Below are 13258 nucleotides of genomic sequence, written 5' to 3'. Positions count from 1 at the left end.
CAACCAGTCTATATTAGCAGCAGACACAGTACAGTACGGTAGTTCACGGGTGTGGCTACCTCTGTGTCTGCACTCGGCAGGCAGTCCGTCCATAATTGTATACCACCTAACCGTGGTTTTTTTTTCTTTCTTCTTTATACATACATAGTTACATAGACATCTCTTTATCAACCAGTCTATATTAGCAGCAGACACAGTACAGTACGGTAGTTCACGGCTGTGGCTACCTCTGTGTCTGCACTCGGCAGGCAGTCCGTCCATAATTGTATACCACCTAACCGTGGTTTTTTTTTTCTTTCTTCTTTATACATACATAGTTACATAGACATCTCTTTATCAACCAGTCTATATTAGCAGCAGACACAGTACAGTACGGTAGTTCACGGCTGTGGCTACCTCTGTGTCTGCACTCGGCAGGCAGTCCGTCCATAATTGTATACCACCTAACCGTGGTTTTTTTTTCTTCTTTATACATACATAGTTACATAGACATCTCTTTATCAACCAGTCTATATTAGCAGCAGACACAGTACAGTACGGTAGTTCACGGCTGTGGCTACCTCTGTGTCTGCACTCGGCAGGCAGTCCGTCCATAATTGTATACCACCTAACCGTGGTTTTTTTTTCTTTCTTCTTTATACATACATAGTTACATAGACATCTCTTTATCAACCAGTCTATATTAGCAGCAGACACAGTACAGTACGGTAGTTCACGGCTGTGGCTACCTCTGTGTCTGCACTCGGCAGGCAGTCCATAATTGTATACTAGTATCCATCTCCATTGTTTACCTGAGGTGCCTTTTAGTTGTGCCTATTAAAATATGGAGAACAAAAATGTTGAGGTTCCAAAATTAGGGAAAGATCAAGATCCACTTCCACCTCGTGCTGAAGCTGCTGCCACTAGTCATGGCCGAGACGATGAAATGCCAGCAACGTCGTCTGCCAAGGCCGATGCCCAATGTCATAGTACAGAGCATGTCAAATCCAAAACACCAAATATCAGTAAAAAAAGGACTCCAAAACCTAAAATAAAATTGTCGGAGGAGAAGCGTAAACTTGCCAATATGCCATTTACCACACGGAGTGGCAAGGAACGGCTGAGGCCCTGGCCTATGTTCATGGCTAGTGGTTCAGCTTCACATGAGGATGGAAGCACTCAGCCTCTCGCTAGAAAACTGAAAAGACTCAAGCTGGCAAAAGCACCGCAAAGAACTGTGCGTTCTTCGAAATCCCAAATCCACAAGGAGAGTCCAATTGTGTCGGTTGCGATGCCTGACCTTCCCAACACTGGACGTGAAGAGCATGCGCCTTCCACCATTTGCACGCCCCCTGCAAGTGCTGGAAGGAGCACCCGCAGTCCAGTTCCTGATAGTCAGATTGAAGATGTCAGTGTTGAAGTACACCAGGATGAGGAGGATATGGGTGTTGCTGGCGCTGGGGAGGAAATTGACCAGGAGGATTCTGATGGTGAGGTGGTTTGTTTAAGTCAGGCACCCGGGGAGACACCTGTTGTCCGTGGGAGGAATATGGCCGTTGACATGCCTGGTGAAAATACCAAAAAAATCAGCTCTTCAGTGTGGAGGTATTTCAACAGAAAAGCGGACAACAGGTGTCAAGCCGTGTGTTGCCTTTGTCAAGCTGTAATAAGTAGGGGTAAGGACGTTAACCACCTCGGAACATCCTCCCTTATACGTCACCTGCAGCGCATTCATAATAAGTCAGTGACAAGTTCAAAAACTTTGGGCGACAGCGGAAGCAGTCCACTGACCAGTAAATCCCTTCCTCTTGTAACCAAGCTCACGCAAACCACCCCACCAACTCCCTCAGTGTCAATTTCCTCCTTCCCCAGGAATGCCAATAGTCCTGCAGGCCATGTCACTGGCAATTCTGACGAGTCCTCTCCTGCCTGGGATTCCTCCGATGCATCCTTGCGTGTAACGCCTACTGCTGCTGGCGCTGCTGTTGTTGCTGCTGGGAGTCGATGGTCATCCCAGAGGGGAAGTCGTAAGCCCACTTGTACTACTTCCAGTAAGCAATTGACTGTCCAACAGTCCTTTGCGAGGAAGATGAAATATCACAGCAGTCATCCTGCTGCAAAGCGGATAACTGAGGCCTTGACAACTATGTTGGTGTTAGACGTGCGTCCGGTATCCGCCGTTAGTTCACAGGGAACTAGACAATTTATTGAGGCAGTGTGCCCCCGTTACCAAATACCATCTAGGTTCCACTTCTCTAGGCAGGCGATACCGAGAATGTACACGGACGTCAGAAAAAGACTCACCAGTGTCCTAAAAAATGCAGTTGTACCAAATGTCCACTTAACCACGGACATGTGGACAAGTGGAGCAGGGCAGGGTCAGGACTATATGACTGTGACAGCCCACTGGGTAGATGTATGGACTCCCGCCGCAAGAACAGCAGCGGCGGCACCAGTAGCAGCATCTCGCAAACGCCAACTCTTTCCTAGGCAGGCTACGCTTTGTATCACCGCTTTCCAGAATACGCACACAGCTGAAAACCTCTTACGGCAACTGAGGAAGATCATCGCGGAATGGCTTACCCCAATTGGACTCTCCTGTGGATTTGTGGCATCGGACAACGCCAGCAATATTGTGTGTGCATTAAATATGGGCAAATTCCAGCACGTCCCATGTTTTGCACATACCTTGAATTTGGTGGTGCAGAATTTTTTAAAAAACGACAGGGGCGTGCAAGAGATGCTGTCGGTGGCCAGAAGAATTGCGGGACACTTTCGGCGTACAGGCACCACGTACAGAAGACTGGAGCACCACCAAAAACTACTGAACCTGCCCTGCCATCATCTGAAGCAAGAAGTGGTAACGAGGTGGAATTCAACCCTCTATATGCTTCAGAGGTTGGAGGAGCAGCAAAAGGCCATTCAAGCCTATACAATTGAGCACGATATAGTAGGTGGAATGCACCTGTCTCAAGCGCAGTGGAGAATGATTTCAACGTTGTGCAAGGTTCTGATGCCCTTTGAACTTGCCACACGTGAAGTCAGTTCAGACACTGCCAGCCTGAGTCAGGTCATTCCCCTCATCAGGCTTTTGCAGAAGAAGCTGGAGACATTGAAGGAGGAGCTAACACGGAGCGATTCCGCTAGGCATGTGGGACTTGTGGATGGAGCCCTTAATTCGCTTAACAAGGATTCACGGGTGGTCAATCTGTTGAAATCAGAGCACTACATTTTGGCCACCGTGCTCGATCCTAGATTTAAAGCCTACCTTGGATCTCTCTTTCCGGCAGACACAAGTCTGCTGGGGTTGAAAGACCTGCTGGTGAGAAAATTGTCAAGTCAAGCGGAACGCGACCTGTCAACATCTCCTCCTTCACATTCTCCCGCAACTGGGGGTGCGAGGAAAAGGCTCAGAATTCCGAGCCCACCCGCTGGCGGTGATGCAGGGCAGTCTGGAGCGACTGCTGATGCTGACATCTGGTCCGGACTGAAGGACCTGACAACGATTACGGACATGTCGTCTACTGTCACTGCATATGATTCTCTCAACATTGATAGAATGGTGGAGGATTATATGAGTGACCGCATCCAAGTAGGCACGTCACACAGTCCGTACTTATACTGGCAGGAAAAAGAGGCAATTTGGAGGCCCTTGCACAAACTGGCTTTATTCTACCTAAGTTGCCCTCCCACAAGTGTGTACTCCGAAAGAGTGTTTAGTGCCGCCGCTCACCTTGTCAGCAATCGGCGTACGAGGTTACATCCAGAAAATGTGGAGAAGATGATGTTCATTAAAATGAATTATAATCAATTCCTCCGCGGAGACATTGACCAGCAGCAATTGCCTCCACAAAGTACACAGGGAGCTGAGATGGTGGATTCCAGTGGGGACGAATTGATAATCTGTGAGGAGGGGGATGTACACGGTGATATATCGGAGGGTGATGATGAGGTGGACATCTTGCCTCTGTAGAGCCAGTTTGTGCAAGGAGAGATTAATTGCTTCTTTTTTGGGGGGGGTCCAAACCAACCCGTCATATCAGTCACAGTCGTGTGGCAGACCCTGTCACTGAAATGATGGGTTGGTTAAAGTGTGCATGTCCTGTTTTGTTTATACAACATAAGGGTGGGTGGGAGGGCCCAAGGACAATTCCATCTTGCACCTCTTTTTTCTTTTCTTTTTCTTTGCATCATGTGCTGATTGGGGAGGGTTTTTTGGAAGGGACATCCTGCGTGACACTGCAGTGCCACTCCTAAATGGGCCCGGTGTTTGTGTCGGCCACTAGGGTCGCTAATCTTACTCACACAGTCAGCTACCTCATTGCGCCTCTTTTTTTCTTTGCGTCATGTGCTGTTTGGGGAGGGTTTTTTGGAAGGGACATCCTGCGTGACACTGCAGTGCCACTCCTAGATGGGCCCGGTGTTTGTGTCGGCCACTAGGGTCGCTAATCTTACTCACACAGCTACCTCATTGCGCCTCTTTTTTTCTTTGCGTCATGTGCTGTTTGGGGAGGGTTTTTTGGAAGGGCCATCCTGCGTGACACTGCAGTGCCACTCCTAGATGGGCCCGGTGTTTGTGTCGGCCACTAGGGTCGCTAATCTTACTCACACAGCTACCTCATTGCGCCTCTTTTTTTCTTTGCGTCATGTGCTGTTTGGGGAGGATTTTTTGGAAGGGACATCCTGCGTGACACTGCAGTGCCACTCCTAGATGGGCCCGGTGTTTGTGTCGGCCACTAGGGTCGCTTATCTTACTCACACAGCGACCTCGGTGCAAATTTTAGGACTAAAAATAATATTGTGAGGTGTGAGGTATTCAGAATAGACTGAAAATGAGTGTAAATTATGGTTTTTGAGGTTAATAATACTTTGGGATCAAAATGACCCCCAAATTCTATGATTTAAGCTGTTTTTTAGTGTTTTTTGAAAAAAACACCCGAATCCAAAACACACCCGAATCCGACAAAAAAAATTCGGTGAGGTTTTGCCAAAACGCGTTCGAACCCAAAACACGGCCGCGGAACCGAACCCAAAACCAAAACACAAAACCCGAAAAATTTCAGGCGCTCATCTCTAATTTTTGCCCCCCCAAAAAAATCGACAATGCAATACAGTACTTTTTCGACAAAAAAACGGACTTTTCAAATTTGACATTTGACAAATTCGACATTTCTGCAATGGTACAAATGCGGCTTTTCGACAAAAGTATATTCAGTTGAAGAATGTCAATTCGACAACAGTGCTTTTCGACAGTAAATTCATCATTTTCAATCCGCCTCACTTTACTGGCGGAATGTAATAAAAAAAATTAAAAACATGTTTTTTTTTGTGTTTTTTTGATTGCTAATAGCATATCTATTTATATTAGAAGGGACTAGTTACTTGGTTGGTATCCGGACTCCAGATCAACAGCAAAAAGGTCGACAAACCTTAGGTCGACGCCAATTGGTCGACAAACCTTAGGTCGACATGGACAAAAGGTCCACAGGAACAAGGTCGACATGGAAAAAGGTCGACATGAGTTTTTCACGATTTTTTTTTATTTTTTGGAACCTTTTCATACTTAACGATCCACGTGGACTACGATTGGAACGGTAATCTGTGCCGAGCGAAGCGAAGGCACCATGCCCGAAGCATGGCGAGCGAAGCGAGCCATGCGAGGGGATGCCGTGCACTAATTGGGGTTCCCGGTCACTCTTCGAAGAAAACGACACCCAAAAAACAACAACCTCATGTCGACCTTTTTCCATGTCGGCCTTGTTCCTGTCGACCTTTTGTCCACGCCGACCTTTTGTCCATGTCGACCTAAGGTGTGTCGACCAATTGGCGTCGACCTAATGTTTGTCGACCTTTTTGCTGTCGATCCTGAGTCCCAGACCCACTTGGTTTGTCTATTTAGGAGGCACAAGTATTATTTATATATTTTTACAAATATTTTTATTTTAATGGAATGGGTTAAAAACCAGAAAAAAAAATGCGTGGGGTCCCCCCTCCTAAGCATAACCAGCCTCGGGCTCTTTGAGCCGGTCCTGGTTGTAAAAATACGGGGGGAAAAGTGACAGGGGATCCCCCGTATTTTTAGAACCAGCACCGGGCTCTGCGTCCGGTCCTGGTGCAAAAAATACGGGGGACAAAAAGCGTAGGGGTCCCCCATATTTTTAACAACCGCACCGGGCTCCACTAGCTGGGGAGATAATGCCACAGCCGGGGGACACTTTTATATCGGTCCCTGCGGCCGTGGCATTAAAACCCCAACTAATCACCCCTGGCCGGGGTACCCAGGAGGAGTGGGGACCCCTTCAATCAAGGGGTCCCCCCCCTCCAGCCACCCAAGGCCCAGGGGTGAAGCCCGAGGCTGTCCCCCCATCCATGGGCTGCGAATGGGGGGCTGATAGCCAGAGTGTAAAATAAAAGAATATTTTTTTTGCAGAAGAACTACAAGTCCCAGCAAGCCTCCCCCGCAAGCAGGTACTTGGAGAACCACAAGTACCAGCATGTGGGGGTAAAACGAGCCCGCTGGTACCTGTAGTTCTTCTGCAAAAAAAATACCCAAATAAAAACAGGACACGCACACCTTGAAAGTAAAACTTTATTACATACATGCCGACACACATACTTACCTATGTGGACACACCGACTGTGTCCACGTCTCCGTCTGTCCACACGTCTCGAAGAATCCGGGGTACCTGAAAATAAAATTATATACTCGCCTAAATCCAGTGTCCTGTTCTTTTATTTGTAATCCACGTACTTGGCAAAAAAACAAACCGCATACCCGATCCACACGGACTGAAAGGGGTCCCATGTTTACACATGGGACCCCTTTCCCCGAATGCTGAGACCCCCTGTGACTCCTGTCACAGATGGGTCCCTTCAGCCAATCAGGGAGCGCCACGTCCTGGCACACTCCTGATTCCCTATGCGCGTCTGAGCTGGCAGACAGCGCATCGCACAGCACCTCCATTAGTTTCAATGGTGGGAACTTTGCGGTCAGCGGTGGGGTTACCCGCGGTCAGCCGCTGACCGCGATTGACCTCACCGCTGACCGCAAATTTCCCACCATTGAAACTAATGGAGGTGCTGTGCGATGCGCTGTCTGCCAGCTCAGACGCGCAAAGCCAATCAGGAGAGTGCTACGACGTGGCGCTCCCTGATTGGCTGAAGGGACCCTCTGTGACAGGAGTCACGGGGGGGGCTCTGCATTCGGGGAAAGGGGTCCCATGTGTAAACATGGGACCCCTTTCAGTCCGTGTGGATCGGGTATGCGGTTTGTTTTTTTACCAAGTACGTGGATTACAAATAAAAGAACAGGACACTGCATTTAGGTGAGTATATAATTTTATTTTCAGGTACCCCGGATTCTTCGAGACGTGTGGACAGACGGAGACGTGGACACAGTCGGCGTGTCAACATAGGTAAGTATGTGTCGGCATGTATGTAATAAAGTTTTACTTTCACGGTGTCTGTGTCCTGTTTTTATTTGGGTATTTTTTTGCAGTAGAACTACAGGTACCAGCGGGCCCGTTTCCCCCCCGCATGCTGGTACTTGTGGTTCTCCAAGTACCAGCTTGCGGGGGAGGTTTGCTGGGACTTGTAGTTCTGCTGCAAAAAACAATATTCTTTGATTTTTACACATGACTATCAGCCCCCCATCCGCAGCCTTTGGATGGGGGGGGGGACAGCTTCGGGCTTCACCCCTGGCCCTTTTTTTTTTTGAAGAAGTCTGATGTGACGAAACGCGTTGGGTTCCCTGCAGTGACCCCCTTGCCTATTTTAAAAAGCTAAGTCCTTACCTTTTTACCTTTTTTACTTGTCTTTGGATGTTTTATGACCTTTTTAAACATCTTATCTATATGTGCTATTAAAACTGTTTGTTCAAATTTTATATTTTTTGGCTCATGAATCATACCTTTTAACAGTAACCTTTTGCGTACTCACACAACAATAGTCGCCGGTACCCTTATCCCCCTACTATATATCCTTTAGGCAGCATTGTACTAGTGTTGCAACCTTAAGGGGTGGCAGACACCTTTAACAAGGTGGTTGTGTTTTTAATTAATTTTTTAGCATACGATTTTCATCACTGAGATTTTAATCCACAAGTGGCGCTGTATCATCCTTCGCATTACTAATGTATGTAATAAAGTTTTACTTTCACGGTGTCTGTGTCCTGTTTTTATTTGGGTATTTTTTTGCAGTAGAACTACAGGTACCAGCGGGCCCGTTTCCCCCCCGCATGCTGGTACTTGTGGTTCTCCAAGTACCAGCTTGCGGGGGAGGTTTGCTGGGACTTGTAGTTCTGCTGCAAAAAACAATATTCTTTGATTTTTACACATGACTATCAGCCCCCATCCGCAGCCTTTGGATGGGGGGGGGACAGCTTCGGGCTTCACCCCTGGCCCTTGGGTGGCTGGAGGGGGGGGACCCCTTGATTTGAAGGGATCCCCACTCCTCCAGGTTACCCCGGCCAGGGGTGACTAGTTGCGGATTTAATGCCACGGCCGCAGGGACCGGTTTAAAAGTGTCCCCCGGGTGTGGCATTATCTCCCCAGCTAGTGGAGCCCGGTGCTGGTTCAAAAAATACGGGGGACCCCTACACTTTTTGTCCCCCGTATTTTTTGCACCAGGACCGGACGCAGAGCCCGGTGCTGGTTCTAAAAATACAGGGGATCCCCTGTCATTTTTTGCCCCGTATTTTTACAACCAGGACCGGCTCAAAGAGCCCGAGGCTGGTTATGCTTAGGAGGGGGGACCCCACGCAATTTTTGGGGGTTTTTTTACCGTTTTTTTGTACCGTCTGAAAAGTCGAATTCAGGACGCACTAATCCGTCAATTGGTCCGTTTTTCGACAGCGGGACTGTCGAATCCGTTTTTGATTGAATATGTCGAATTCCGGCACCCGCCGGCCGGAATTCGACGGTCGAATTTAAAAATGGGCGAAAAAGTGCCGCAATTCGCCCGGAATTGCATATACCCCTTTGTGTTCTTTTCCTAAGTGTATAGTGAAGCTGTATTTATTTGTAACTTCATGGTTTGGCTTGTAATGATTTATACTTGTAATATTTCTTTGAGTTACCAATAAAATCTAAAATTGTGAGAAAAAAAAACCAATGGTCCACAAGAACTTTTGTAATACATAGTGTAAAGGGGAGGCAGTTATCATGCTGGCGGTCAGGATACCGATGCCAGAATCCCAACACTGGAAGAAATGCCAGCAGACGAGGGGGAATATAATAGGTTGTCACCGGGCTTGATGCGTGGCGAGCGCAACAAGCCCACTCTCTGATGAAAGGGATTGGAATTCTTTCTGTGGGAGTCTGCATGTTAAAGACAGGGCCTCGCATATCCCTGCACACACAGCTTAGCTCCACAGGTGGACCACAGGGGTGGAACTGATTGGCTGGGGAGTGCTTGGGGAGGCGGTAGAAGTTCTGCTCTTGTGTTTGTGTCAGGGCGACTAATGCCTGCCAGTGACTAGCAAGGAAACCACTGTCTAGTCAATGACAGGGTCTAGTCAATGCTGGTCCAACGCTAGAACTGATGCTGTATGTGTCATCCTGACGTTATTTATTTATTTATTTATTTATTTATTTATTAACAGTTCCTTATATAGCGCAGCAAATTCCGTTGCGCTTTACAATTTGAAATAACAATAACAAACTGGGTGATAACAGTCATAGAGGTAGGAAGGCCCTGCTCGCAAGCTTACAATCTATAGGGAAATAGGCATATGTACACAAGGAAAGGTGCTATCTATTGCATAGAATGAGAAGACATGTGAGGATATGTGTGGACTGTACAGAGTGGATGTAATTTGATAGGAAGGTTTATGAAAGTTATGTGGGCGGTTCAGGAATTTGATACGCTTGCCTAAAGAGGTGAGTTTTGAGGGAACGCTTGAAGGTTTGGAGACTAGAGGAGAGTCTTATTGTGCGTGGTAGGGCATTCCACAGGGTGGGTGCAGCCCGATGAAAGTCCTGCAGTCGTGAGTGGGAGCGAGTAATGAGTGTGGATGAGAGACGCAGGTCTTGTGAAGAGCGCAGAGGTCGGGTTGGGAGATATTTTGTGATAAGCGAAGTGATGTACATTGGTGTAGTTTGGTTAATGGCCTTGTGTGTGAGTAAAAGTATTTTATATTGAATGCGGTAGAGTACAGGTAACCAATGGAGGGACTGATTAAATCTGCTTGAGTTGCCATGTTTGTCTTCCAAGAAATAGTCTGTGCTTTACAAGTCGTGTGCGAGGCGGCGTGCCCGGGTCACAATGCTGTACGGTGTTGGCCTCCTCCTCCTCCACCAACCCCCGTTATCCGTAATCCCCGTCCCGCCTTCCGGAGTCACGCCACGGGCGGTGCGGTGCCGGGCAGGTAATCACGGTTTAGTTTGTGTTTTTTGGTTAATCCCAGTGTTTGTTTGTCCGTCCTCGGCCACTGCTCCACCTCACCCTCCACACAGCGCGGCGACACACAGGCTTGTTATCCTGAATAAACTACTGCAAGCTGTACAGCAAGACGTGTGTGGACATTCAATTACTGCTTTGCCACAATATGAGCAACAAAGAAAGCACCTACCAGTGTCAGCCAATCGCTAGAGCTTCACTAGCATCATGATCGTGCCATCGGTCACCCGCATTTGGTACATCTTTTAGAGATGCATGTGTGTCGGTGAGCAGCCTGCCTGTGTTTGCAATTGCAAGAACATTTTCTTACTGTACCCTGCCTAAGGTAAACACCTCTTCTAACCATGCAAAAGTGATCGTATCACCCAAATCTGCATAGGCACATATACAGTAGCTGGTGATTGTATATAATTTATGCTCTGCAGACTTGCCTAGTGCGTCCGCTGCAATGTATTTCAATAGTTAAGATGGGTACAAATTAGGACGATATCTGCATGATTTTCAGTATCAGAACGTCAAATAGCGCATATCGCCTAATGTGTATGCACTATTGCTTGCTCCCACAGGTCGCATGCAACCTCTTCCTGTCTGCCCTGCTGTACAACCAACCAGATGATATCGCATGTGACCCAGTGCATATTAATGAAGGACGGAATAGTAATTGTTTTATGTTTCGTTAAGTCTTCCTGGTGTGTAAGGGCAATCGGGCATGGTCCGTGCTGAAGGGAATCGGCCAGATTGCCCGTCGTTCACCCTTACAAAACACTTTTCACATGATTATCACTATGTGTTACTGTACATGAAGTATAAGTGCAGAACTTGTTCTCTTCTTGTGTCTTCCAGGCCTTAAAGATGACATCCAGTCCTAGTGATTGGGTTGGAAGTGTTTACCTCTACATCCAATCAGATTCTACCTCTCTCCCTGCTCAATATGACAGTTGCAGAGCCTCGGTGTACGCTGCACTCAGCAAAGCATTGACAGGTATAGCAGATTTATTATTCACAAATAAATAATTTAATTAATTGGGAAGTAACAGCTTTGCTGTGACTTCTCAAAGTGATTCAAAATGTAAGGGATATCCAATTACCATAGTTAATTAATTGCGATATCCGGCCGTATTGATTGGCCAAAACGGCATCTGGGCTAATTGGATACCCCCCTAAATGTTAAAATGGAACCAATATTTAATTGACAAAATATACTGCAGCAGGATACATTGGTTTCCACAGGAATACATTGGGGTGTCTGAGTTCATTTGAAAATGCATGTAGCCATAGGGATCATTGTGCCTCATAACCAATGTAGGCAAATTACCCATTTCAATCTTTGTCAAGTAAATAACAGCTACATAATGGGTGTAAGGTGCAACCAGGGAGAGTTGGTAAGTATGGTTTTATGGAAACATCCAATTTTATATATTTTTTGCGGTGCATGCGCAGAAGTGCTGATTTTTAACCTGATCGCTGCGCTGCGAACAACTGTAGCTAGCGATCAACTCTGAATGACCCCCTAAGTCGCTCTGTTGTTGCATTCATATCATAGGGGGAGATTCAAATGTTTAAAAAGTCAGTTGGGAGTCTGTTTTTTCCTATCTAATATACAGGAAAAAAACAGACACCCAACCAACTTTTCAAACATTTGAATCTCCCCCATAATGTCTAACAGAAAGGGCAATAAGTCAGTGGAAGCTCCTGTATCATGCAGAGCATTCTCCAAGGATTTACCAGAAGGGGAAGTTTTGTATGATGGACTGTATACTACTTATGTGTCATACACCTCCTGGCCAGTCTGCAGCTCCTGGGTCTACTCAGGAACCACCCTGGGCTGTGTTCACAAACCTACTGGGTACTCTGGTAGAATGCCTTATGCCCTCTATGGGACCACCTGTGCCACTACAGCATGTTCCTATGGTAAATCCGCCTTGGGCGGAAAATGTATCTAACCTGCTGCAGTCTTTGGTTTCTGGGTCATCTAACCGGCTACTTCCTCCTCACAGTCCACATGGGTGTGGTATGTTAGATAGACTAGACTTAGGTCGACAATGTCTAGGTCGACCACTATTGGTCGACAGTAAGTAGGTCGACATGGTTTCTAGGTCAATAGGGACTCTAGGTCGACATGAAAAAAGGTCGACATGAGTATTTTTAAAAAATTGGTGCCGTTTTCTTCGTAGAGTGACCGGGAACCCCAATTAGTGCACCGTGTCCCCTCGCATGGCTCGCTTCGCTTGCCATGTTTCGGGCAAGGTGCCGCGCTCCGCTACCGCTGCACTCGGCACAGGTTACCATTCCCAATTGTAGTCCACGTGGATCGTAAAGTATGAAAAAGTGAAAAACATGGAAAAAAAAGTGAAAAACTCATGTCGACCTTTTGTCATGTTGACCTAGTACATGTTGACCTAGAGTCCCTGTCGACCTACTTAATGTCGACCAATAGTGATCGACCTAGACATTGTTGACCTAAGTCTTGTCGACCTAGAGACCGGATCCCGTCCACATACCTCCTGATGTTTCATCTGCAGAGGAGGGGGAGCATACGGTCCTGTCAGACACTGAATCTGGTGTTACTGATGAGGATTCTCCCTTGCAATTTGATGTCCCTGCCTTAGTGGTTGCTATTAAACAAATCCTACAAATCTCTGATGATGAGGATTCCACTGCTGTGGCTAAGAAAACTGATATGTTTAAATGGCAGAAAATGGTTAAAACTTTGTTACCCCATTCTGACCATTTAGTGGACATCAGAAGGGAACCCTGGTTTACTCCAGGGAAGAAATTCCCTCTGCATAAACGGGCCTTGGCTCGCTATCCTCTCCCTGCAGAGTTATGTAGCAAGTGGGAAAATTCACCGCTGGTGGATTCTCACATTACCTGACTCGTG

At 47.0% G+C, this 13258-nt stretch overlaps 1 protein-coding gene across 1 annotated transcript in view; it reads left to right on the top strand.

Moving 5' to 3' along the window:
* TRADD (TNFRSF1A associated via death domain) overlaps positions 1-13258 on the top strand; it is a 98593-nt gene that overhangs the window by 49344 nt on the left and 35991 nt on the right. Inside the window, exon 2 of the mRNA XM_063945427.1 lies at positions 11221-11359. Coding sequence (XP_063801497.1) covers positions 11230-11359 — 130 coding nt within the window. The 5' untranslated portion in view covers positions 11221-11229. The remainder of the gene's footprint in view (positions 1-11220; positions 11360-13258) is intronic.

Source organism: Pseudophryne corroboree, chromosome 11, assembly GCF_028390025.1.
Source record: "Pseudophryne corroboree isolate aPseCor3 chromosome 11, aPseCor3.hap2, whole genome shotgun sequence".
Taxonomy (NCBI): Eukaryota; Metazoa; Chordata; class Amphibia; order Anura; family Myobatrachidae; genus Pseudophryne; species Pseudophryne corroboree.
The sequence above is the reverse complement of the archived record's forward strand: the minus strand, read 5'-3'. Positions and strand labels throughout refer to the sequence as shown.